The sequence below is a fragment of the Phalacrocorax carbo genome, chromosome 15, assembly GCF_963921805.1.
Source record: "Phalacrocorax carbo chromosome 15, bPhaCar2.1, whole genome shotgun sequence".
Taxonomy (NCBI): Eukaryota; Metazoa; Chordata; class Aves; order Suliformes; family Phalacrocoracidae; genus Phalacrocorax; species Phalacrocorax carbo.
In genome coordinates, this window is record NC_087527.1 from 3,596,749 (window position 1) to 3,623,538 (window position 26,790).

Genomic DNA, 26,790 nt, shown 5'->3' on the forward strand with positions numbered 1-26,790 from the left:
TGTGTTGTCATCCTGAATCTGAAAATTTAATAAGCATTCAGAAGACTAATTCAGCTTTCTCTCAACTTTATAAATCGTTCCGGCCAATTATATTTTCAAAATAAGCATTTTCATAACTTTTTTGATATAGCAATCACAGAATAGTCCTTTTAAATCACATAACCTGATGATTTCTTAAACAACCTGACTGCACAACCCCTAATGGATAGCATGGTATTGCTCAAAGATAACATTATTTTGCAGTATTTTAAAATACTTGTTCTACAGACTACGGAGATGCACAGAACGCCGTGCTGGCGTGCCACCTGCTACAGCTCACATTCAGGAGAACTCACGGAAGGTATATGCGACCAAGTCTGATTAGGAGGAAGACAAAGATTGGGAAAGAAAGATTTGGGGATGGAAAGGAGAAGAGAGAGTCTGAAATCATTACTTCAGTCAGTTAAAATGAACAAGATCGCAAAACCGGCATTAATGCTTGAAGGTGTGCTAGCTGGCAGATTAACCAAGAATAAACTAGTTCCATACTGACTAAAAGGGGAAAAACCCCAATCAATCAAACATACTGCAGTGCAATTCCATTGTAGTCCGAGTCTTCAGAAAATAAGGGTTAGCAAAAAATTTTTAAGTGAACATAAGTCTCAGAAAACAGACTTTCCGAATAAATAACCTAGATAATCTTGAAATACAACTTTGTTTCAGAACAGTTAAGTTACTTTAAGGAGGTATAAAAGTGTCAGAAAAATAAATTTATAAGGTATTACTGTTGACTGAAATAACTCAATGGAATTGCTTTCAACTGGAGCTTTCTTTCCTATTTTTGGAGAAAGACTGAAGGGTTGTTTGACTTTAGGCATGAATTTTATTTGGGAACATGAGGAAGTGTATTTTCTTCCGGACTGGACAGAAAACAAATCCTGTAGTGCCACTGTTTTTGCAGAACTGAAAACAACACATACCGCCTGTAAGAATTTTAAGTTAGTTTAAGCACAAAATCCAGCTTGATTTTCAGAAATTCAAGAAAGCCGATCCCTCTTGTTTGGGGAAGCCCTGGCAGTACAGCAAGCAGCGCCATAGCTGTAACTACAATTCTAGTTGCAACAGATTTAAGTATTCAAAACTATGGCCCTCTAAATATCTGCAAAAGCCCTTAAGTCAATTCATTACTGATACAGTAAGTGACAACACTTGTGTTTGGCAGACAGTGCAACTGGGAGTCCTGACAAATCTAATTAACAGCACATCAGGGGCACTTAGTTTATCCTTTATATACAGTGCCAATAGTGAGCGTATAATGAGACAAGGAGCTTAAACATTAGTGGGACTTCACTAATTGGTCACCAAGTCCTGATTAAGCTAGGCTTCATATATAATTATTGAAGTTCAAGTGTCTGACACAAGTGTATCTAAAAACACTTAATGAAGATACTAAGTCATTTCTAAACCACATAAATAAAAATAAGGCACAAAAAAAAAGGAAAGAAACAGACAAGAGAAATACACAACTGATTTTCTTGAATTACTTGCCATTTGAATACCCCTAGTCCAAAATACTTCCACCATTTAAATAACTATCTTTTTAAAAAGTTACAAAAGCATGAAAAATAAGGTAGTATCTCAATTATATTCCATAATATCTGGAATATATATAGACATTCCCATAACCTTATATATAAACATTTGTATATACAATAGATGTTGCCAGCAAATAATAACTACAAGAGAAGGTTTTACAAAATCCAGAAGTTAAAGATGACAAGAGCAGCTTTATATATTTGTTCGTTTACATTCATTATATCAGTAAAAAAGACCCTTAGCCTCAAATCTCTAGAGATAACTGATTGGCATTATAAACTGGAATCCACAAAAGCGTACGCCACCGTATCCCCCCAAATGGTGGAAGAGGTGACCTCAACTGTGTAACTGGCTGCTCACGGAAACATACATCCCAACACACATATCCCATATATCCTGGCTTCCTCAAAATCCTAGAAGGAAGTGGTAGTTATGAACATATGGTGAAAATGGATGGATTCAGAGCATTCCAGAAGGGAAATGGTAATGCAAAGTCTCCCCAAAAACAAACTTGTGGAAAGCTCCATGATACGCTGTGATAGCACCTCAAATAAATATTTCTAGTGGCTCAAGTAGAGCACAGGACAACAGGCCACCTTTAAAGGCAGTGGGCCAGACTATTTTTCTTTCTCAGGACAGAAAGGAACAAGAATTCTGCTATCAGTTTCAAACTGGTAGATGTTGGTCAGTAGCATCTTGCTTCTGTGTTGGAAGCTCACCAGGAGCCACACAACTGGAGCTTACACACATCCTTTTTCACACGATTCCGCCACGTCAGATTACCCACCTTCGCCAATTCTGCTGCGTACCCGCCTGCCTCGTACCGTCCTGCCCACAGTTTGGAATTTCTGTACGAAGTGAGGGACCCACGATCTACATCGTGGCTGCCAGAGACACACAGGCACTCCAAAACACACAGTGCAAATACCGCAACAAATTTCAGCAGCAGCAGCAGCTCCGTTTTGAGATAATGCTGCGTCCATACCAAGAGGGCACCACAACGGTACCACCCCTGTTATCAAGACAAGGGCATACCTGCAAAGGAGGGATTTCAAACTCATGTCTATCAACAAAACGCAAGGTATGACAGGACTGCACAACCAACGGCACACCTATCGGCCTCCCTTATGTTTTATCTTAGCTCTCTGGCTCAGTCTCATGCATTCAGCAAACAGCCGTGTAAGATACGCTAAGCATCATTTGATTAGCTGAAGTGGGTATACGCAGCATACTAGAAGCGCTGCTCCAGTGACATCTTACCGACGACCCCACGCAGGGGGTCTTTCTGTTGTTCCCAGAACTTTATCTCGCTTGGCAAGGGTCAAGGAATCTGAAGAATCAGTGCCTGGGGTTGCTTTGCCACCGTCTTTTTAAGGCTCTTACCCCAGGAAAGGAAGAGGAAAAGGTTGGGTCATTATCATGAAGAAAGTAGTCCTCAGCAGCAGCTGCTACAAGTGTACTGGATCTAACTTCTCCCTGTCTCATTTACTGAAGGACGTTCATAAAAAAACAACAGCTGTAGCTACATACCATGATATAGACCTGTGCAGAGGTAATGCAAACTGGGTCATATATTTAATATATTCAATGAAATTTTTATAGTATGCTCTGTGAGAGTTCTTACCATCTTTGAGAAAACACTGGTACAGTATTTTCATTATTAAATGAAAAATATCAGACAACTGAATACAGAACACTCCTTAATTTATAGCTTAGCTAGAAACTGACTTTGGTAACAAAGAACATTAAGCCCTTCAGTCCAAAATGCTATTTTCCTGCAGTGTGCTAACATTTTAAATCAAAAATTTCACGTGAAATATTCTTAGGATATGGCACAAAATAACCCAAGCCTACCAGTAGCATATATCCGCAATAGATAATAGTAATTAAAATGGTAGTGCTTGAACAGCATTTTCCTAAACCGTCCTAATAGTATCCTTAAATAACCCTGAGTTGTTAATGTTTTACTGTCTTCTGTCTATAAAACATAAAAATACATTATATTTATTAATGGTATTAATATACTAGAATACAATTATATTAAATTACTTTAAATCATATTTATAAATAAGCATTGATATCAATTACACCAGCTTTTGCTGAAAAATGCATGAGAACACACTTATTTTATAATCTGTATTTTATATCTATTCCTTCTGCTAAAAGATGACTGCAGACCATATTCTATTGGGTGCACTACCTAATATTTCAGAGTAGGTAAGAATTAGTAAGTAAGAATCAGCTATAGCACACACAAGATTACCAACCTAAAAAAAGAAAAACAAAAAAACCCACAAAAAAACTCCAACAAAACAAAAAAACCAACCACAGATATACTACTCTAGCTTAGGGTATGATCTTACTGAAACCATAAGTAAGACTGAGAAGAAACTGACAAAGATGAATGCCACAATTCAGACTTTAAACCTCAAAAAAAAAAAAATTGTCTGGGAACTAAGCCTCTTAAACTGAAATAGAAAAAACTTATTTTTACAGGGGTAGGAAGCATTACTGAAAAACACGCAGCATTTCTAATTATTTACTATTTCTATCACACTTATTTTGACAAGTCAGCAATAAGCACACATTATTTAAAATTAAATCAGATTGATTTTTATTATTTTCCCTTCCTAGTCTTTCCTCATTTATGACAGTGTTAGTTGGTAGCACTGTACTTATATATTCCTATAGTATCACTATACACCATTTTCAAGGAACACATACGATCACACTACTGAATTTAAGACATGGTTAAAATAAAAGTACACAAGCTTGCTGAATTAAAACAATTTATATGGCTTATTTTTCTCAAATTCCAGAAAAAAAACCCTCCAGTTTTAAACTGAGACACTCTCATTGCAGCGAGCTGCACGTGCACAATCAGTTACCCTTTCTCAGCTGAGGAATTCAAATCTTATTAAAAAATTTAAATAGTTCACTTAAGCTTGTTTTACCATGCTTTTACCAAATTATGTCATCATTTAATGAAACGCCTTAATAGCATTTGCCAAAAGACATTCTCTGTGTAATGTCGCGTGCCAGGACCAAACCCCCCTACCAGATTGAGACACGGTGCTCCAGCCTTCGGCACTAGTTCCCTTCGCTCCCCGCTCCTCCTGGCGCGGCACTGCCCTTCTGCTCCAGGGCTCCAGGGCGACCTTCCTACGTGTGCACGGGAAGGGACCGACCGGCAGGAGCTCCGAGGACGGCAGAACGTGAACGTGGCACGCAACGCTGCTTGCAGCGACGCTGAATGTCAGTGTTGGTACCACTGATCTAGATCTTCCTTGGGTAAGTCCTACGACCGCTCCCAGGAAGCTGAAGGCCATGATAACTTCCAGGGTCTCAAAGAGGAAGCAGTGCTTCAAGTGTCTGCAGTCTTCAGATTTTGATAGCACTGATTAGTGCCCGATTATGATGCTTGCGACGAAATGAGCACGGCCGTTGAGCAAAACTGGACACGGATGTACTGACTGAACGGTTACAGTGGCAAAAGAATTAGATCTAATCGGGGAGAGCTGATACGTGAACGCTTCGGATACTGTATTAAGATACAGCCCATGCACTCCTAACACAGAAATTTCTAGATTCTATCAGCATCACACGATGTTGTCATAACAACTGTCTTACAGGACAGTAACAATCAGAAATCTGTTTGGAAACGGAAATTAAAGAACTATATTTCATTCCAGCCTAACTGTAATTCTACCCTTCCGTCCGCACTGTTTCCAGTGCGCAGAGGCTACCGTGGCGATCCCCACACCGCTCCTACCTTTCAGCCTTCTCACCTAGTAACAAAAAAAGAAACAAACTCTACTTCAAAATATTTCACTGATGGAACTTTTCTTCTTCTGAAGGCTAAAAAAAAAACCTAACAGACTTTCGGAAGAGGCGATGTCCCAGCACTATTTAAGCTATAAAAGCAACGGTACTTTTCACATGTTCTTTACATTTAAGTAAATTTAAAACAGCTTAACAATTACTTAAATGTTAGCTTGCTCATACAGTTCAAAACAAACTGACTTTTTTTCCCTCCCAATTTCCCACCACACACCAAGAAAACAGTCACTAAAATAATTAGCAAAGATTCATGCATGGAATGGTCATTAATTTTTTTTTTCTCAGTAAGATGCTTAACGTTTTATGATGGTGCTTTCCAAAACTAAACAACTCCATACCAAACCTGCAAAGTGATTCTGAATAGACTGTGAAGAAGAACTTTCACTGCCCAGTGGAAGGCACTGTCAGTGCCTTGATCAGAGAAATACTGAAAGCTCCAAATATACAGATCTCCTCTAGGAAGTTGTGTAGATAAATAAGCAAGCTAGCCGTTTTCCAGCAGTAGTGTGGAAACATGTTTTAGACACGCACTGCTATAGAACAGACCATAAAACTTGAAAAATTATTTAGTAAGTGACACATAATATTAAAGATACTCGGTAAAGAAAACCCACAAGTTCTGCGCTGAATTTCCTGTCAAAAGCATCTGGTTCGCACTGTTGCAAAACAAAACCATACACGGACCTGTCTGTAAGTCCCTCTGCTGTTCCCTCACTCCTCCTGAAAAGACCAGAAGAGCTCATCGTGCGGATTGTTTCTAATACTGCCTCCGAGGGTCATCTATTGTTCTTAGCCCTCCTTTTCACATCTCAGGAGTAACTAGGTCACGGCCACTGCCATGCTCCACTTCATCTCTGACTCCATTCTAAAATCACAGACAACCCCCTGCCCCCACCCTTCTCCTTTCACACCGTTCACAGGCCCTGAATGAATACACCCCTCGAAAGCCAGCCGCGGGAGCTTTAACTCCTTCCCTGTTTGTTTATACCCAATCCAAGACTTTTCAGTATATTCCTGAAATGAAGCTAGTACCTCAGGATGTTGGAAATTAGAGGTGACTAACTCTGCCACAAGTAGAGTATAAAAGCAGACTTCGGAACCCTTTGTACTTGGCCGGAATGACACCTCCTCGGTTGTTCTCCCTTCAAGGCGGGTGTATGTCTATGTAGATTTAGCTGTCTCCCCATTCAAGGGGAACAGTGAGTGCATTTTCAACAACGATCAATCACCCATTCCCAGACTTCAACCTAATCACTGTACATACCTGCAACTAGAAATGTATTTTACATATTAGCTACTATTTTTTAAAACACCACTTTTTTTGGTTACGAAGGCATTACCCACAGTGCTAAAATACCTGAAGACTCTCAGATGGCCTCGTCTTCCTGCAACTGCTCCTTATTGCTTTATCTATAGCAAGCGGCTGCTTACAGCAAGAGTTTAACGAAGAATTTCTATGGAATTAACATGAATAACTTAGTGTAAAAATACCTTTTTGTGCTATACTATGAAAGAAAGATATAAAATAAGTCTTAAAAGATATTAAGATATAAAAAAAGTCTTTAAAAGATATAAATAAGTCTTGACAAATTAGCCCCCAAAGCCTCCTGCTATTTGTTGCTACTGTCCACAGTTGACCCTACTGTCAACTTTTGCAGTCTCTACTACCATCTTTCAGTACAATTAGTTAATTCCAATGATAGATTTATAGCAGAAAAACTAAGAAGCTGAAACAAGACAAAACCTATCTCAAATTGGGGCATAGTTATTACTGCTAAATAAATGCTTTTAAAAAAGTGTATATCCATAGGATCTGTAGTGACAAGTACTTTGTAAAAAACCAAACAAACCAACAACCCACACAAACCAACAACAAACATTATCATCTTCAAATCAAAAGCCTATCCTTAGCCGTAAAATTCTCGATAAAAATGTCAAGTTTATATACAGGAATACTTCAAATATAATTTCGGTTCAATATGAATTCATTTTTTGTAACGTGTTCCAGACCATATTTATGTGCATACTGGACATATATTTACAAACGTAATTATCGTCTCCAGACAGACAGGTGATTGGCTGTTACACACATGTAAATAAGACACAGGACCTACTGATCTGCCAGAGCTCTCAGGTAACAGTACCTTCCATCCCAGCGCTGCCACTGGTTTTGACAGACACAGTCTACTGTATCAGATGCTTCAGTTCTTAAACTGACGCACACCAGGAACAGACTTGAGGCTCACAAAAACCTGAGCGCTAAGGCTGCAGTGAAGGTGATAGAACAGCTTTTGCTGAAAGGAGCTGTGTCTCTTTTCCAGAAGTTGGAAAAGACACTACTTATATCACCTTAGGGAATTAGTCTTCCAGAAAATTAAGGTGGATCTTGGTGCAATCAGAAAAGCAGCAGAGAAAACACAAGGGAGAAAGGTGGTTATGTACAGCCAGGACAGAGAAAGGGGTGGAAAAGCCTGGACCCTTCAATGGCTTCTTGCCATTAGCTCAATATGAAATCATAAGGTTACACATACACAGTGTAAGTCTACTTAGCCAGAGAGAGTAAAGAACAAAAACCCACAGATCCCATGCTAAGTTAGTGCTTTCTCTTTTTAGAAAGGAGACAAATTCATGTTTAATTATGCATTATATCTTATAAACAACTGCTGTTTCGAGGCACCTGGTTAACACAAACTCTGCTACAGAATGAAGCCAGCTGTTTGTAGTGTTACAGCATAACAGAGGTAAGACGTTTTTATTGTAAAACAATGCAGTGAGATAAAGAGATGAGAGGGAGAAGGCATGTATGATCTACAGAATGATCTCCACCTGTACCTGCAGCTGCCATCGGACACGCTGTTGTGACTGTAGCTAAGCTGGATGAAGAAGTTGCCACCCCACTTCATCTGCACTTGCTCATTACCTTCAAATCTTCCAGCATAACTGCGTGTTTAGTCACTTCCTAACCTAGTTCTGTCAAAATGATTCCCGTTAGAAAATCTGTGTTTCAGCTTAACTCAGATTATTTTTGACAGAACTTGTTTAGCGGATGACTCTAAATGCAAGTACCAGAAGATCTGAGAACACCGTAACCTTTAGAGCTAGGAGAGGAAATAGCAATGAGCAAGTGGAGACAGCGAGCCCCTTTCCATGGTCATGCTGCGGCAAAAGCAGCGCGTTAATCAGATCCATAGGCCTGATTTGTCAGCCTGCCTAATCGGTGAAAGCTGTACATCAAGGCTGGCATCTTCAAATAGATAAATAAATCTATATACTACTTATTTTACTGCTTTAAAGTATCAGGTTAGGGTTAAGTGTCCAGAAATTCAAATAATTTGTTATAACTCCCTGGAATTCTGTTGTATAATGAGAGAAACAGGCAGATGCTATTCAAAAGATATATAAACTGTGATATTTCTGTGGAGTTAAAGGATAAATACCAACCTCACCTCCTTATCTTAAATTATCATAACAAAACCTGAAAAATTGCTTCATCGCTTACTATGTTTTACTGCGTGAACAGAAAGTGTCTGCGTTTTCGCTTGTTACATGGTAAAAGTGGAAAAACTACCACCAAAATGCAGCATCAAATTACCACCAGGTAATATACGACACTGACAGGAACAGTTCTTGATATATTACCTTACCTTTTATTAACAGGCTTCTCATCCTTGTCATAGGGTCTTATGAACCATTTTCCAATTCTGACAAAGTTTTTATCCATCAAGCACCTAGAAAATAATTACAGCAACAATCGAGTTACATTTTAAGATGTAATTAAAAGCAGTCTTTGAAGACAGTAAATCTAAGGGAATAAGCTGCTGAATTTGCACCATATTGAAAAGGAGATTGTAGCTTTTGGGTTCCATGTAACTTTGCCACTTTCTGGTTTCCCACACTAGTCGGAGCGTCACTGTCCAGTCTCAGGATGCTGTCACTGATGCTGATCTTCACACGTGCATTTTGCCCTCGTCTCTGACAGGATCTTTTCTGCTCCATGCTACTCTTTTTGATGAATGATCCATCACCCTACTTTCGAACTCCTTTTCCTGAACAAATACAACTCATAGCACTGATTCTTTCCTATGCAGTATTTGTCTCAGACTTCATGATAAAGAATACCCAATTCCTGTATTTGTGGCATGTAAATGGCATACAGTATATGAATGACAGGAAATCCTATTAACCAAATATTAACAGTGAACTATTTTTCCTTCATGGGATTCACAGCATGATCTCAGGTGTTGAAACTTCCATAATTACCATTTCCTCTCAGAAAACCTCACTCCAACAAACACATTCCATCGTCGCTAAATTTAGAGCAATAAGCTACTTGTTTTCTGTGGTCTGTTTAGAAGTGCACCATTTCTTTATAGAAACTGTATATCCTGTGGCTTTAAAAAAAAGCCACTGAGAATGCAAAGCGATCAATAACCAATTTAGGTTGACAAGTTAAGGCGTGCCGGATGCCTTTCTAAGTCCACCTGTACAGATGAATCACACTAGCAATATGCCAACGCCATTTAAGTATGCTTCATACATTAAACATGCAGTTGAACATACTGCCCAAGGGATCACATAGGGCAATTTGGTATGAAGTAAAATCTTCTAGTAAGGGAAATATTTGTGTTTCAAAAATTCAGAAAAATTGGTCATTTGTTGATAGTGGTTTATTTATGATTATGAGCAATATATGAGTTTTCCCTATACATTTCATGTCCAATCAGTATTTCTTTATTTAGATGGAAGAACTATGCTTCTCCGTTCTTCAAAGTTTTCCAATAGTTTGTTTCTATAGCAGTTGCTAGAGATTAGCCAAAACAAAGCAAAAAAAATTAAAAACCACATGAAACTTCTGGGAAAGCACATTCTGCAAGGTTTAAAAAAAAGCCTCTGTGATCTATACTTCAAAAGCATGCCTAGAAGACAGATAGGAAATGGATGACGGACAATGTAGATACTAATACATTCCTAATTCTTCTGTATAAACTTGGCAGGGTTTTCCAGAGCTAAAGCCAGGCTGAAGAAAATTCTAATAGCACTTTCTCAATTAAAGCAAAGAGAATCCAACTATATATCAATATCTTAAACTGAATACAAACGCTAAACCAGCAGAGATCTAAAGACCCTGCTCTTGTGCTGGGGGGTGGGGGGCTGGGGAGTGGGGACTAAGCTTCAGCAACTGTTTCCCTAGGAAATATTTGCTATCAGAGAAAGTCTGTCAGTGTTGGCGCACTTTATACAAACAAAAGGAAGTCTGCGAAGTTTACATCAGATCCCTAAAGAAAATAATCTGTACTAGCAAAAAAAAAATATAATAAACTCTCCCCCACCACTCACTCTGCAATGCCACCTCATCATGTCTCACGATGGCAGGTTTAACTGACTCAAACTAATGCTGCTTTCCTAGGAAAAAAGTCTTCATGAGTAAACTTGGCCTTAAAAATCAGCCAACCCTCACGTGCTAAGCTAAATCACAGGTTACTTAAGGTATAACCCCATACGAAATGGGAGCCATGACTGCAGAAGCACGGATTTCAGAGATTTGGCTGAGTGAACAATTAATGGCAGTACGGCACTATTTTTGTTGTTTAAGCACTCAGTAGTAACCAGTTTTTAACAGTAAGCTGTAACAATGAACTTGTGTAAAAAACCAAAAAAGCTAGTAATAAAATCCCAAATGAGTACACACTTAAAAGCAGTTATTTAATCATATGAAATAAGGGCATAAAATACTCTGAACTCCTTGGCTCATTTCTCTAGTTAAGGCTGAGTGATGTTTTCTTCCGAAGCAGTACAGCTGTTAGAGAATTTCACTGTCACTTGACCTCTCGTATTTCTGATTTTTTTAATGAAAAAAATGACCTGACAAGGGCACACTAATGATTATGAAATAATACCATAACATTTTGAGTATTATTTCCTCAGATCTTCTAGCGTTTTCTAAATTGCCAATTAAATTAAACTTTTAATCGCTAATTTGGGTACTGAGAAGAAAAGAAATAACATAAAGAGTTTTGTATACACCCTTTCTTGCCCTTCACAGGGTCCACTTAAAACAAACAACTCCCCTCTCTTCTTCCTAGTCACACCTCCTTGTATTTTTGCTGCAGGTTTCAGTCAGTCCCTCCCAACTCCTTGGTGAGGCGGTGGTGGAGGAGGAGGAGGAGGAGGAGGAGGAGGAGGAGGGGTCACGTGCACTGTGGTTCCTCCTGCCACCATTTGCTTCCTGCAGCCAGGTTTTCCTGCACCAGCAGTTTTTCATGCGCCTTCTCCAGCTGCCGCTTTCTTCCTCGAACAGGGCAGAGGCGCGGTGCTGTGGGCTCCTCTGGCCGGCGGGAGGCCTGGGGCAGCGCCGGCTCTCCTGCCACAGCGGCCGCGCTGCTCGTGCAGCTCGGGTACCCACCCCTGTAGCTAGCCAGAAAGACCAAGCTGCCCTGCTAAGGAAATTATGTCTTGGTGGGACGCAAGAGGTTTTCAAGAGAAGAAAATCCGTCCTTCGCTAACTACAAAATAAACAAAAAAAAAAAAAAAAAAACCAAAAACCAACCCCAAAACTTCAAGCACATGCAACAGCCCTGTCACTTTCTGATAAGATCAAAAAGAAATTAAAGATTTTTTTTATTAATCAAGCTTTTCCTAGACACAGGATAAAATGTGCCTTTAAAGATTAGAGTGTTATTTCTCTTTTTAATAATACCTACACGCTTATTGCTATTATTTAAAATAAAATAATTATGTTAGGTTAAGATTTGCTATGAGAAACAAAAAAAGCACCCTTGAAAAGTATGTAACTTAAACTCACCAATAATTCTGTAAAATTGAGGCAGCTAATTGGATAGGTATTTGGTAACCTACCGTCCCAAGTCCCATCGACAACTACTCGGTCAGAAGACTCCTAAGCGAAGGGTGCTCCTGCCGGCCTGCCTCACGGCAGCTCAGCACAGCTGGGAGCAGGGCCCCCTCTGCGGCCGGCCCAGCCGCCCCGGCGCTGCCCTGGGCACATGGCAAGGGAGCTAACTCTGCTAACTCTGCCAACTGATTTCATTAAGTTATTGTTTTTTTTTTTAAAAAATTTATTAAAAGTTTACTTCACCAGCTTAAAAAGGTCCAGTGAATAAAAATATCCACTAGGAGTCATCCTTAGAAGTCATCTGGCTGGGTACCACAGATTAATAACACGTATAAAATTATTTTTCCCATTACACTGGAAAGCTACAAAAGAAGTAGTGAACATTCGAGACTGGGAAATTAATTTTTATACTTTTATTCACTCTAAGTAGCCTATTACTTATGTAAAAATGCCCTAAGAAGGCCGATGAGGTAGAAAATAGGAAATACAACCTTGCACGTGTGTACATGCACATAGGCAGGCACCCAAACCTCACTTGCTAGCAGACAGGGACAGGTAACTAACAGTCAAGGGGAGAGTTACTACACGCAGGGGTACACAACCTCAGGAACATAATGCAAACCTGATCACTAGTAAATCTACATCAAAGCAAACAGGATACTAAATGAGACAAGGTAAAAGTATTTTCAATTAGCTCATCATCTGAACGAAAAAAAGACTCAATGCTACATTCTGCAAAATTACTGTAACACAAAGGTACAGGAGAGGTGCATTGTATTTCTTTTGTTGTCATTAGTATTATAAATTCAGAAAAAGTGGGACTAGCATAATGACACTTAATTCTGAGAAGATCTCCAAATATACAAAAGAAGAACTGAGATATAATACAGGAAGGTGACGATGACCTGAAGAACTGCAGTAACAGAGAAGGAATAAAATGCAGTAGTCCAAGATGCAACGTCATACACTGAAGGCCTAATAACGAGATAATCTTCAGTAAGCTTAAGAGTTGATAGCTGGATTAAGAAGAAAAAACCCTAAGTGTATTAACTAATCACAGAATAACTTTGCAGTCAAGTCATATACATATTAATATATATCTTCAATATACAATATTTATAAATCTATGCTATTTTAACATAAAATTACAATATATATGAATATGTAGTACTTTATATAATTATATATCACAGAATAGAAATTTGTGTTGTATTTAAATACACATTATTTATAAATATAATTAAATATAATAATTAATACTATGTAATAAATAAAACAGCATTATAACATATTATACTATATGCATACTATATATATGTGTGTGTGTATATATAGGCATACATATCTCAAGACAACGAAAGCAAAGCTAGGATGCGTTGGGCCTGCCAGAGCCACGAACTGTTTAACGTCACCCTGAATATTGTGCACAAATTTAGTCAAATGGTAACACACACATCATTAGGATGACTGGAAGAACAGAATTAAGATATTTTAACGCTATCTGTTAAGATGTGTACTATTTGACCTCACCAAAGGGCTTGGGGGTCAGCTACAATTATTCTCTGTAAGCACTTGCTTTTGAAACAGCTCCCCAACAAGAACACAAGAATATATATCAAGATTATTCTTTGTGTAAGCGTTTAATTAGCCTGCACATCATTTTATGCTGCATCACCAGTCAGCCATCTTTACCCCACGTGTCTCTTGCACTAAAGTTCTACCTCCGAAAAAATGTGGGTTTAAGATCAGTAACAACACAAGTGGTCTGTAGGTATCCTGCGTTATTTTGAATATCAAAACAAAACATGAGTGCAATAGGGTTTTTCTTACCTTTCCAGAAGATTATGAATTGCTTTGAAGAGCAGGGTCCTACACTCATAGGAAAGTCCATTCTCCCACAATCCCTCTTCCACCACTACAAAAACATAAAACGTCAACATGCTCAGAATAGGAAAATACGGAACACTTATACAAAACGTAACCCCAACAGCTTTATTTTTCAACAGCAGCATGTTTCATGAAACTGTTTCAACTATTACCCATATTGCCAAGGAAGCTTTAATCTTCACTTGCTGAAGACACCAACTTTGAATTAAAAAAAAAACACAAACCACAAAAGCATAAAAGCAAAACACATTTGTTTGTAGCTAAATACTAAAGCGGGGGGTGAGGAATTCATGATCATTCTTTGCCACAGCTGCAGAAACATCCTTTAAAACTTAAATGCAGAAGCAATCAAGAAACAAAGTGAATCACTGAAGGTGTAAAATCAATTTACATAACTTAAACATTAAACAACTATCCTGAACCTCTCGCTGTCACAATCAAATGAAATTGCTCCATCGTACTGTCTTAGCTATTGTAATTTAAGCAATACACAGCAAGTACAGGAAATACACAGCAGCTTTTTATTCCAAAATTAAAACTGTAAACTCAGTACCAAACTGCAGAGATTTTAGAGTTAAAAAAATAACCTATTCATTTCTCTCAGTGGACTGCAGCATAAACTAGTCATCTGAAGGATACACAAACCTCGAAAATACCTGCTGTCCTTACTCCACTGCTTTTAGATGCTAAAGCTACCAAAAGTAAAACTATTTTTGGTATGCCTGTATCAGATTCTGAACCTTATTCAGCCAGGAGATGCAATCTCAGCTGCAGAGTAAAAACAGATGTTTAAGTAACTTTGTCAAGGAGTAAGAATTTGTTAATTGCCTGAGTTCCATCATTTCAATTTTACAGGAATACTTTGCAGATCTTTAGAAATGCAAACATAAGTTTCTACAGCATGTTAAAAACCAAATACTTAACACCCCTCCTTACCAATTTAAAGAATGAAACCTTCCAACAGCATGTCTATCATGAAGGGACTATTACCTAAGTACCGTTGTGTGCTGGTTTTGGCTGGGATAGAGTTAATTTTCTCCGTAGTGGCTCACATGGGGCTGTGTTTTGGATTTGTGCTGGAAGCAGCGCTGACAGCCCAGGGATGTTTTCCTTCCTGCTGAGCCTGGATTACACAGAGCCAAGGCCTTTGCTGCCTCTCACCCCACCAGCGAGTGGGCTGGGGGGGCACAAGGGGTTGGGAGGGACACGGCCGGGACAGCAGACCCCAACTGACCCCAGGGATGTCCCACACTGTATGACATCATGCTTGCACATAGAGCTGGGGGAAGAAGGAGGAAGGGGGGGGACGTTGGGAGCGATGGCGTTTGGCTTCCCAAGTCACAGTTACGCGTGATGGAGCCCTGCTGTCCTGGGGCTCGCTGAGCCCCTGCCTGCCCGTGGGGTTAAGCCATGACAAGTTCACTCTACAATCACGTTTAAAGTAAAGCTTCTAAGGAGTTTCTGCTGTATGAAAAACACTAATATTGCCAGCAGTCTTCAACTACAGCTTCAAAGCTTCAAAACCCTGCATTGTTCATTATCCTGCTGCTTCTCCCAGTAACTTAGTCTTAAGTAAGTCATAGAACCTCAAACAAGAAGAGGCACGTTTTTTGAATGTGTAATGTTGTGATATGATAATATTGGTAACAGAGTCTCTCTCCTTTTACAGAATGAAAAAGCCAGAGCTTTAGTACCTGAATCACCTTATCGAATAGCACCGTTACTTCCTCAGAAGAACGAAAAGGCAGATTTGTGCTTTTGGGCACAAGCACGAGCCAAGTATCTTCCCCTGTAAAACCATTAAAGGCCCCTTTAATGCTTGCAAAACCTTACTGACACCAAGTATGTAACACACCATAGCTGTTTACTAGACAGAATTTCACATGGCCTCAGATTTCATGTTTAAAACAGTATTCTTAAGAAACTTCAGAATCTCCATGCATTTTCAGAACTATTGATGTATAAATTCTATACAGTTCAGAACTACTGAAGCCTAATAAACTGCCCGGTACAGTCTTGCACTTGAAAAAAATCACACAATTCTCAAATATGTAAACAGTTATATGTTACTGTATGAGAGAGACCACACACCTGAGTTCACCTCTATGAAAACTCCATATTTAAGTAAAAATTGAAATTTTTAGACAGTGTCATGAAATGGACAGAATCTGTAAAAGTCAAAAGAAATTCCCGGTTACACAGCATTAAGTTATCCTTTAATTTCATCCTAATCCTGTCGGAGCATCCGTGCCAGAAGCCAGTATTGCCCCTGCATTAAGAACTTCAGGCAAAATGGGGGAGAAGATAATCTATTCCATGATTTTACAGGGAACTTCTCACAGCCAGTTCTCAATCATAACTATCTACTCCCAAGTATGCACAACAAACTAATGGGACCCAGCTGAAGAACAGCTTATATCAGCTCTCAAAACTGTTTTCTGCAGGTATAATTTTGCCACTGACTCCAGGAGAAAAGGTCGGATCACACTGCTTTACGCTATTTATAAAGTAAGATTCTGTAGAGTTGGAATCACTTGAAATCCAAATTCTGCTGGACATTACCTGCATTCTTTTGCCCTGCTTAGCTGTGACTAGCACAGCTCCTCTTTGGGCTCTACCATGCTATTACTCTTCCACGAAGTGAGACCCCTCTCCCCAGGACTGGTGTGACATGAAAGGCCTGCGTGTCCCAGCAGAAGGGACTGAGAACAAGGGCATGGCCATTGGCAGCACTCTGCCTCTCCGCACAGCACCGCAGCCGCATTCTCAGTTACCCTGCACTCAGGAGAAGGAACTGCTACGCCAGGGAATGTGTCCCAAAGCCTAGGAAAAGCAGAAAAAATGCAGCAGGGTTAACCTCGTGGTGGAGGTCCTGGGGTAGGGAATTCCCCATGGTCAAGTCTGCCAATGAGAGCAGACTGTCTGAGGAGCAGCTGAGTGGGACAGGGAAAAAAGGAAAAAGCCTGAAGTGGTATCACCCCTCAATATTCTCATTCTCCGAACTGGCTTTTCTATTACTTGGCATTCACATAAATTATATATGAAACGGAAAAATATTATTTCCCTATTAAATTTAACTCTAAACATATCACGACGTCTTCATAACCATCTTCCTATAATAAATAATGCCTTTGATTCCCAGATACGTTAATGCACTACACTTACTGTAATTACCTCTAATACTACCTTATCCAACTAAAAATGTTCATCTCGCAACGGAGAGTATGTACATATGCTTGTTGCAGTACAAACGGGGAGGGAAAAAAACCCCAGAACTGCAGCGTTTCACTGCCTCGCTGCTCTTTGCCTTCCTGATCCAGCCTCCGAAAGGAAAGAGCTTAAATGACTGGAACAAGTTACAACTTCAAGATGCAAGTTTGGTGACCAGTAACAAAACTTGGCAAAACACTAGAGATTAGACTATCCCCGTAAATGCAAATTCCTCACTCTGTAACAACGTAACTAGATTTGAGATTTTGAAGAATATTTTAAAATCCTTATAGAAGATTGAAGACTAGGAAACAATTGTTGGTCTCTGTCTGTGACTGGTAATGCTTTTAACACTCAATGCTTTCCACTCAGGCCCTCATCAGCCTTTCAGTGCTGCCTGATAGCATTTTCAGGCACACAGCTAACAGAGAGCAGGTGCTGCACGTGCTTATGCCAAGCACCCACAGCCTGTCCTGGAAGTATTTTCTGTTACTCTAAGTTGAAATATTTCTTTTTAGAGGCAACAGATTTGATAGGATACAACAGCTGTGAAAGCCACCTTCAAAAAAGAAAACTTCTAGGGGAAGAATCAAGTAGAGATTGAATTTTAGTAAGAGAAAGAGTACGACAGGGAAGGGAACTACTTTTTTCTCCATGAAAGTCAGAGAGGAGACAAGAATTTTGGAGAAGCAGCAAAGCAGATCGCACAAAACTGCGGGTCACCACTCTCCAGGACCTGGGCAGACAAAGCCATCACTAATCTGATCCGCTGTTTGTGTCGCTCCCATCCTGAGCAGGATGTCAGAGTGGATGACCTCCAGGAGTCCAAGCTCCTCCTCACCTGTGTGACCTGTCAGGTCTACTGATCCTCTACTGTGATAGCTTTATATAGAAAGATACCTCCATCTCTATCTGTGTGTGTGTGTGTGTATATATATATTTTATATCTGTATATGCTCACAACCTTATCTAAGCATGTGTATGTTCCAGAGTGGTCAAGGATGACAACTGGGAGTAGCATTCACTTTCTTGTAAAACCGGCAGTTCATCCCCTCCTCGCTGTTAGTCCTGCAACAGAGGGACAACCTCACCCCTTATATTTGTCAACAAAACAAGCTACTACTATGTGCGTTTCGTTGGTTTAAATGAAATCGCCTCCCAAAATAAACAAAACTAAGTCTATTAATATTCCATCTCTAAAAATCGGGATTGTCTGAAAAAAACCAAGAAGATAAGGTCATCTCTGCCATTAACTGTAATTCTATAAACTGCTTCGCTGACACAGACAGTCTAACTGCCCTTACTGTATCATTCTCAGTATATGCTCTCTAAACCCAGTGGAGAGCACTGAAGCAGCACGTGGATCCAAACAGAAGTGTGAAATTTTCAGTATCTTTCAAAAGGGGGTTGTGGGTGGGGAGTTAAAGGCTTGGTATAGCCAGTTTTGTACAAGTATATTCTATTAATTTATCTGAGGACGCATCATTGTTTATAAGAGTTGAGAAAGGGGAAATATAAATAGTAATTAAAATTTTCATGGAAAGCTAATAAAACACCAAACCAATGTTTTAACAAACACAATGGCAAAACATAATTCCGTGTAAGCTGGCAGGGCGCTGTGTAGCAAAAATAAAAGTTACCGGTGAAAAAACTTCTGGTTACAACACCTGAAAAAGAACACAATGCTGTGTTTTTCAACTGCAAACAAATCTTCTACAGAGAAAATACTTTTTATTTTTTCATTGCCAAGGTATTATTAGCAGAAAATCCAAAAAGAAAAAAAGCCTATTTGACACTTATGGGTTACAACTGCGGTGCCACATCTCACTGCTAGTCTCCATATAGAATGGGAATCAATCGATAGCCTCACGTATGAAGTTTTAGAATGTTTGTTATAATTTTGTTTTCATAGGTTCAAAAAATGAATAGAACATTTGTGCTGATTTTTCAGTCTATCCTTGCAGATCGGATGTTAAAAAGAATTAAAGGCAACTACGATAATTTAGACTTACACCAGAAATTTATCATTTAAACATACATTAATGAGTAGCTTAGTTGGCTTGGGGTCTTTTTTTATTTTCAAGTCAGAGATATTAAGGTCTTCAAAGTGTCCAACGATTTTTATGAAGCCAGCCATGTTCTCAAAAAAAAAAGAACCATTATAAAAATTTCAAGGAGAGAAGTCACAGCAAAATATCAAAGCAAATACTTCAATAATTTTAGGTCTCCCAGCAGAGATACTGGAAAGATAATAAGATCTTTGTTCTGCTTCAGTGACCAAACTGACATATTTTACTTAAAAGAAATATAGGAAGGAAGGAGAGAAAGCAAGTCGAGGCTGTGTCGGCATTGCAGAAATAGTTATACCTTTAAGAAAGGCAGCCACCCACATTTTAATAATTCAGGTCACATAGCCTTATGCAGTTTAAAAGTAGAATTAGTTTCAAAGAATACATATTTCCTCAGAGCTATGTTACATATTTCCTTTTAATGTATCATATTGCAGCAACAGCTGAAATGAACGTCTAGACATCAAAAACAGTCTTTATTCCCACCTACTGCTTTTTTACCTCAGGCATCAAAACTAATGAAACCTATTATCCAGAACACTGACTTCAGTTACCACATTGGCCACTGCAAATATGAAAAAACACTCTGGGACAGGACCAGTTATTCAGCCATTAAAATTACTGAAAATCAATTTCTTGCTGCACACTGCAGAAATACTGATAGATTAAAGCAGGACACATGGGACAAGGAGATTACTTCGAGGGAAGATTATTATGTCAAACTGCTGAGGAAGGGGAGCTACTCAGCTACTCAGGATTCGTATTCAGAGCAGCACACGCTCCTGCTTACTCTTTGATATTTTGTGTCTCGTTACCATGAAATATGAAGGGGGGGAGGCGGGCAGTTGGGGCGGTTCCCTGTGTAGACACAGGTTTTAAAAACACATGGCCAAATAACTTGAACAAAATCAGAAATTCAATTACTAAAAGCAAGCATTTAATTTTTCATTCTAGTTTTTATTAATGTGCCCTTAAAACAATATCTCAAAGACCAAATAGCATTTTGAAGCATCATTTCTTCTAAAAAATTGAGTTAAAAGAATAACAAAGCAACGCAATGGTACATTAATTCTGAAAAACTATATTATACCCATAAAAATCCAATTAAATGCAATGCTATTGATCGATCATTGTTATACTGCCATTGATCACCTTGTAAAATCTGCGTTTGAAGTCATTAGTGATTAAATTGACTTATTACTAAATCAGATTCAACCCACTTAAAGATTTAATTTCCTTGCGCTGGTTATGATTGTAGGGAAATTGTCCTGCTTAGTCTTACAGTCCTGAGAATTCATCTTGGCTCTCTGTCTCCCAAGCCAGCTCGTCAGCCAACAATGAACCCATACAGAGGAAATGCTCGCCAGAAGGATCCGTTCCTGTTAACCTGTTTGCAAACAGAGCTCGCGTGAAGCACCGCGACCGTGCTCCACGCGTACAGAAGCACTTACAGTCCATGTCCTGCCAAGGTATCCTTCACAGCACGAGGCCCGCACCACGCTTCCAGGGAGATCGGAATATTAATGAAGACTATCGCTCAAGATTGCTGTTCAGACACGACCCAAGTTTGCATTTCAATGGACCACAATTTTCTACATAAAAACTAACACTTTGAAGCAGAGTTGACTATGAAACTAGAATTGTTGCACTTAAAAGATAAATAAAACCTTCAAAGGCAACAGCTGCTGAATATCCCAGGAATACCACAATGCTTTAATTGTTGCGCATTGAAACAGAAATTAGCGTAATAGCTATTTATTGAAAAACAGATGGTAGGTAACTATCTGCACTTAGATTATGTTAGCACTACTTAAAGTATTACTTTTACTGCTTCCTCACCCCCAGTAGGTGCAAAATTGTTTTTATAAAATATATTAAATGTTACATTCCCTCCCTCTTCCTGTCCCACACTCTCAAATTCCTCTACTCCTGCACAATCTCTTTTGCCTTTCATAACGCACCACAACGCAGATCCTCACGGTGGGGTTTTCTCAGCGTCATGGTTAACTGTGACATTTCAAAGGGCACTAGGAACGAATTGGTCACACAAAATATGTCATCACTGCTAGTTCTTTAGAAGTGCGCTTCAAAACATTCAAAAAATCCAGGGGTAATATCTAACTTCTCCAAAACCAAAATTATCATCTATGGAATCAGTATAAACATCTCTGTGTAATTATAGCTCAAGTCTGCTTTCTATGTAGGAATGCAAATTTAGCTGTGCCAGAGAACTGAGCAGCTCGCTTTTGAGATGTAAGAGACTCCAAATAAAATAGTCAGGTTTGCTGTGTGGTTTTTGCTTTGAATGCCTTTTACAATCACCAGCTCTGTCCCAAGAAAGACTAAAATGAACATAAATATAGCACATTTTTTAACGCGGTTTCCACTGCTTCCCAAAGTAAAGCAGGAAGCTGTTTGCAGTCTGAAACCTGCTCTCGCGCGCCAGAAAATTCCCCCCAAATCCCTGATTTACACTGTTTCATTTGTCCCACCACGTATTTGTGTTAAGCAGTTTTATTTTCAAGCTACTTTATATTTCTTTGCAGAGGTATTTCCTATAGGTGAAAAGCATTAACCTGACCATAGTGACAACAGACTAAATGTTCGGAGAGATTCTCAGCACCTTTCTCTGAAGTGTTCAGGGCTAAGGATGCCACTGAGAAAGAAGTACTTTCTGAAGTTTACTCCTGGGATTTTCTAGCATTTCCCCCCACATTTCTGAACTTTTCACTTTCTGTTCCATCTCGTTTCCCTCTTCAACTCTTTTGTATAAGGACATTAAAAATAGTTTCTCAAAAGAACATAAAAGTAACTCAAAAAATTTTGAAGGAAAATAATTTTTTAAAAGTATTACTATGCTTTCCTAATCCCAGAAACAATCTCTGCTCTCCAAACTTGATTTGCTCTCCTCTTTCCCCTTCCACATCTCCAAGTTTTCCTCATTTCCTCCCATTTTCACTGACTGCCTTGGACTTAGAGCTAGTGCAAGTCCCACTCCACACATCAGCTGCAAACTCCCCGCTTCTGCCTTTTGATCTTTCTCAGTTCAAAGAAAATAAAACTACTGAATTAAATCTGCATCAGGAAGACTTTTGTCTCTGCACCCATAATGCAATGAGTCTGGGCTTTTATTTTTCTTCTCTAAACATAAGTGTTGTTTTTCATTGATAGCACGTTGAGCATATTCCCCCATCCATTACAGTCAAGGAGCTCCGTTGGAGGTAACAAGATGTACGAGGGCAGCGAGTCTCGAAAGAGAAATCAGAGCAAGTTCAGCCATCACCAGAGGAACACAAGGCTTGTTCTTAGGAAAAATACAGTCGTATTAATCCATACTTGGAAAGCGAAAGGAACCAAAAGTCTTTTCTCACTTATAAAGTATGCAAGACGTCATTCCTGAAATACAGACAGATCATTTTGGAAAGCGGTACCGGGATGCTTTCCTCCCTCGTCTCGAACACAGGTTTGCCTTAAGAACAATCGCACAGCCCAAGACAGACGGTTCCATTTTAAACGGCACTTCTGATGAGCCAAGTCCCTGAAAAGCCTTCCACTCGCCACTCAAACAGTTGGCCACGGCTCCTGCGCCAGCCCTGGTGAGTAATCCCTGCAGCTGTAGGGGAAAGCAGGGCGCTCGGCAGCGTCCGCTCCCCGCCCCCCCGCAGTCGGCATCGCTGCGCCTGCTGCAATCATCCTAAAGAGCATTTTACAGGAGGCTTAGCCCTGGTTAAGGGCACTCTGCAGCATGACCAAGAGAACATGGAAACACGATTCATTAGACATGCCTGGAGTGACAACAATGGAACTGCTTCTTGCTGCCTTTCATTTCTTACATTTCGCGGAGGCTAATGCATTTGTGTTACACAACGAGCACATTTATAGACAGGAAAGAGTATAATCATCTTTAAGAAAGCCAGCTGTTTTGATTATTATTTGCTGCTTTACAATATGCTCGTAGTCTGCCACAGATTTTAATTGACACGTTAAGATTATAAATGTAAGAAAGACAAGATCTCCAACCCACCCAAATATACATGCATAAAAAATTCGACGGAGTGATGTTGCCCAACCTCCCCGTGATCACGGCTACCTTCCTTGCACCCAGCTAGGCTGTACGTTGTGGAACAAAACACTACAGCATTTCCATCTCAGTTGTATGCTTATTCAACCAAGTAAATATTTGGCTTTCCGTTAGCTAAAATTTGAACTTACTCTTCTGTGTCAAAATTAAGACTTGTGCTTATTGTCTTCTCAGGTCACACCTCCTTTTGGTATCGTGTCATTACTTACAGCCCCCAGACTACTATTTTCTTCTTTTCCTTTATCTTTTTTCAACCTAATAGTTATAGAAATAACAATTTTCATTAGAAAGTCTTCCTTTCCTTAACGTGCTTGTAATGCTATATTGTGAGGAAACAAGATTTTGATTTAACTAAGGAATATTGGAAATATTTTTATAACAGCGCCCCATTTTAAACATACATCACATACCACAAACACGTAACAGCTAAACATTTTAAGTGTGAACTGCAACAATAATTCCATTATATGTGGAACATTTTAGCTAAGTCCTCTTCATATTACTTTTTGAAAACTAGAAAAAGAGTGGAGCAAACACATTTGCTTCTGGTTAATATATCACTTGAAAATAATGTTTTAAAGCTTATTTTACTACTTGTTTTCCTTACCTCCCTCCTGGAATTCATTATAGTATTTTACACAGGTGTGAACTACAAAATTGACTTTGCTATTTTTTTTACTTAAGAACCGGCTGAAGCAAAAGTTTAAGCAATTTCAAAAAACCCAAACCCCACCCATCAATCCCCAAATATGCAAATAGAACAGAAAAGTCAGCAATAGGCAAAACCAAATTCAATATCGCTGGCAGCTTTTTGAGTGGTAGAGTTAAGCAATAAATTTCAGCTTACAATGTTTACACATACTTTAGAAGCAGAGAGTCAGGGTTCAGCAATAACCTACCATCATTGCAAAAATGCCTATGGTCAGACTTGATGCTTGTAAATGCAGTACTGTATTTTCAGACGAAAAGGTAAATTTCCAGACTCTCCGTTTTGTTACTTTTTTTTTTTTTTTTTGAAAAAAATTAAAAAGCATCTTAAGTTTAGGTATTAAGAACAGCAGAAATGGTTGAAAAAAAAAGTCTCTTTTTGAAAATGTGGCAGCGCAAACCGTTCCACTCAGATATACGTCTTTTTTTGAGAGAGCAGCAGACTTTCAAAACCACAGGCAGAGAATAAAAGGCTAGGAAAGACTTCAGAGACAAGACAAGCATATTTTTGTCATTCTGGTTGTTTGTTCATTCCTGATTTTAGTGCTCCCCAAGAAGCATGCTGCAATACTTTGTGCTCTTCTGTCAGCAAATGTTTACTGTAGTTTGCCACTATTTAAACTGAAGTAGAAGAGAAATAACAGCTTTTGTGCAACACCACCATGAACTGAGTTCTACCAACAAAGTGGTCCGATATTTAGGCAACAGAACGTCAAGCAGGTTTTTAAATATATTTTTGTCATCTTCTGACAGAGCGCCGGCAGAGGGAGCTGCATGTAACCAGTTCCCAGACTCTTCATGCAGGATCTGTTTTTCAGATTAAGAGAAGGATACGAGATCATACATACTAAAAATAAAACTTCTGAAAAAAATGACCACATTCAGTAATAAATGTATTGGAAGAGGGCAGATTTTGAGTAGGAACAATGTAATTGCTACTTTTAAAATCGAACCCTCATGAAACAGCTTTAAAAGCAGAATGGCTTGAAAAATAATCTAGACAAAGTGCCCAGTATCAAATCTGTATAATGATTCCTTGAGAAAGGCTAAATAAGATCGCTGGAAATCCATATGTCAATTACTTCCATTGGTTGAACAGATACTTACATATTTTCAGGCATCTTTGATTTTAAACTGTTTCACACATTTGATCTTTCCTTGAAAGTTTCAAAATTTCTGAGTTATTAAGTTCACCCTTAAGCAGGCTGCACAGCGATTAGGGACCGTGCTACACGGAGGTAGCTTTTTTTATAATGCAGAGCTTCGCTAACGCTACCTGTTATTACAATTCCTATGTTGGCAGCATCTTTCAAAAAGGAACCTTCAACTACAAAATCCACCAGCGTAGATGTGCTCAGATTCTTCCTCCCCCTTCACAGAAACATCCAAACTGGCGATCAGACAAGCACAACACAGGGCTGTTTGTAGGGCTGGCCAGCCAAAGCAAGAGGGACAAACACAGGACTGCCCCAAACCACAAGTACTAAAAGCTCGCTATTGGGAAACAACCACTCTCCCTCCCTACCCACGTCTGCTCCAGCCTGCCCTTTCAAGAGGGAATACTACAGATGCTCTTTCAGATGGGAACAGAAAAACAACTTCTGAATCAGCATATTCTTATTTATAAGAATATATTTATTTATACTGATTTATTAACAGATAGTATTATACACACACCCACCCCAAGCAGGCAACACAACATGGCGTGCAGTATTGGGGACAGAAAAAAACAAATTACTGAAGACTGGAGAGCCATTCTGGAACTAAGTGAATCCTTGGAATTGTGCACAACAATAAACTACGCATCAAGGTTTTACAGACTAACCTGAGACAATCAGATATGCACCTTTTCTCATAATCATTAAAGCTAAATATTTACAGCAATTATTAATTTAAACAAGGCCTGTTCTATACTGATCTCCTCTGCAAAGATCTCTATGAGAGTTACTGCGAACAGAAGACGCAGCTGAGAACGATTCCCCTGAGGATACGCAGGCACCGAGAGGAACAGCCCAGGAACAAATGATGACTTTCTATTCAACTAAAAAAGTGATGCAACTTCTGGCTCTTTTGTACTTGGAACTCCTTTTAAAGATCAGTTTTACAAAATCTGAGAAAACACATCTACAAAAAAAAATTCCCCCTTCATAGGCATCTCCTGTATTCACTGTTGGAGTTATTTCACATCTCCAAGTTATTTCACATCTCCGTGTTTCAACAGGAGCCATCTCTCTCTCCGCTGTTTCTGCAATGCAAATGTAATATGTTGTTCACTTTACAGTCTGTTGCCATGGATATTAATGTGATGTCATAAATTGTTACATCTTCATTGCAGAAACAAAATTAAAGGGCTTGTAAGCAGGAGAATAATAAGAACTCATCGAAGGAAGCATATTTAAGAATAAGCAACTGTTGTACAAATCACAAACAGGAAAGAGACACCTACATTTGTATTTTAACTTAGTATTGCCGAACACTTCCCTACGTAAGGGCTACCTACAAAACTACAAATTACCTATTTGATTTTACTCTTCAATTTTATTGGACTGTTACCTGCACAGCGGGACCTC

General features: G+C 39.1%; 1 protein-coding gene across 2 annotated transcripts in view; it reads right to left on the bottom strand.

Moving 5' to 3' along the window:
- The window catches only part of MED13L (mediator complex subunit 13L), a 204,213-nt gene that overhangs the window by 92,335 nt on the left and 85,088 nt on the right, over nucleotides 1-26,790 (bottom strand). For both annotated transcript variants that reach the window (XM_064466708.1, XM_064466709.1), the window contains 2 exons: nucleotides 14,096-14,180; nucleotides 9,060-9,143 (listed from right to left, as the gene is read on the bottom strand). In XM_064466708.1, the coding sequence (XP_064322778.1) occupies nucleotides 9,060-9,143; nucleotides 14,096-14,180 (169 nt within the window). The remainder of the gene's footprint in view (nucleotides 1-9,059; nucleotides 9,144-14,095; nucleotides 14,181-26,790) is intronic.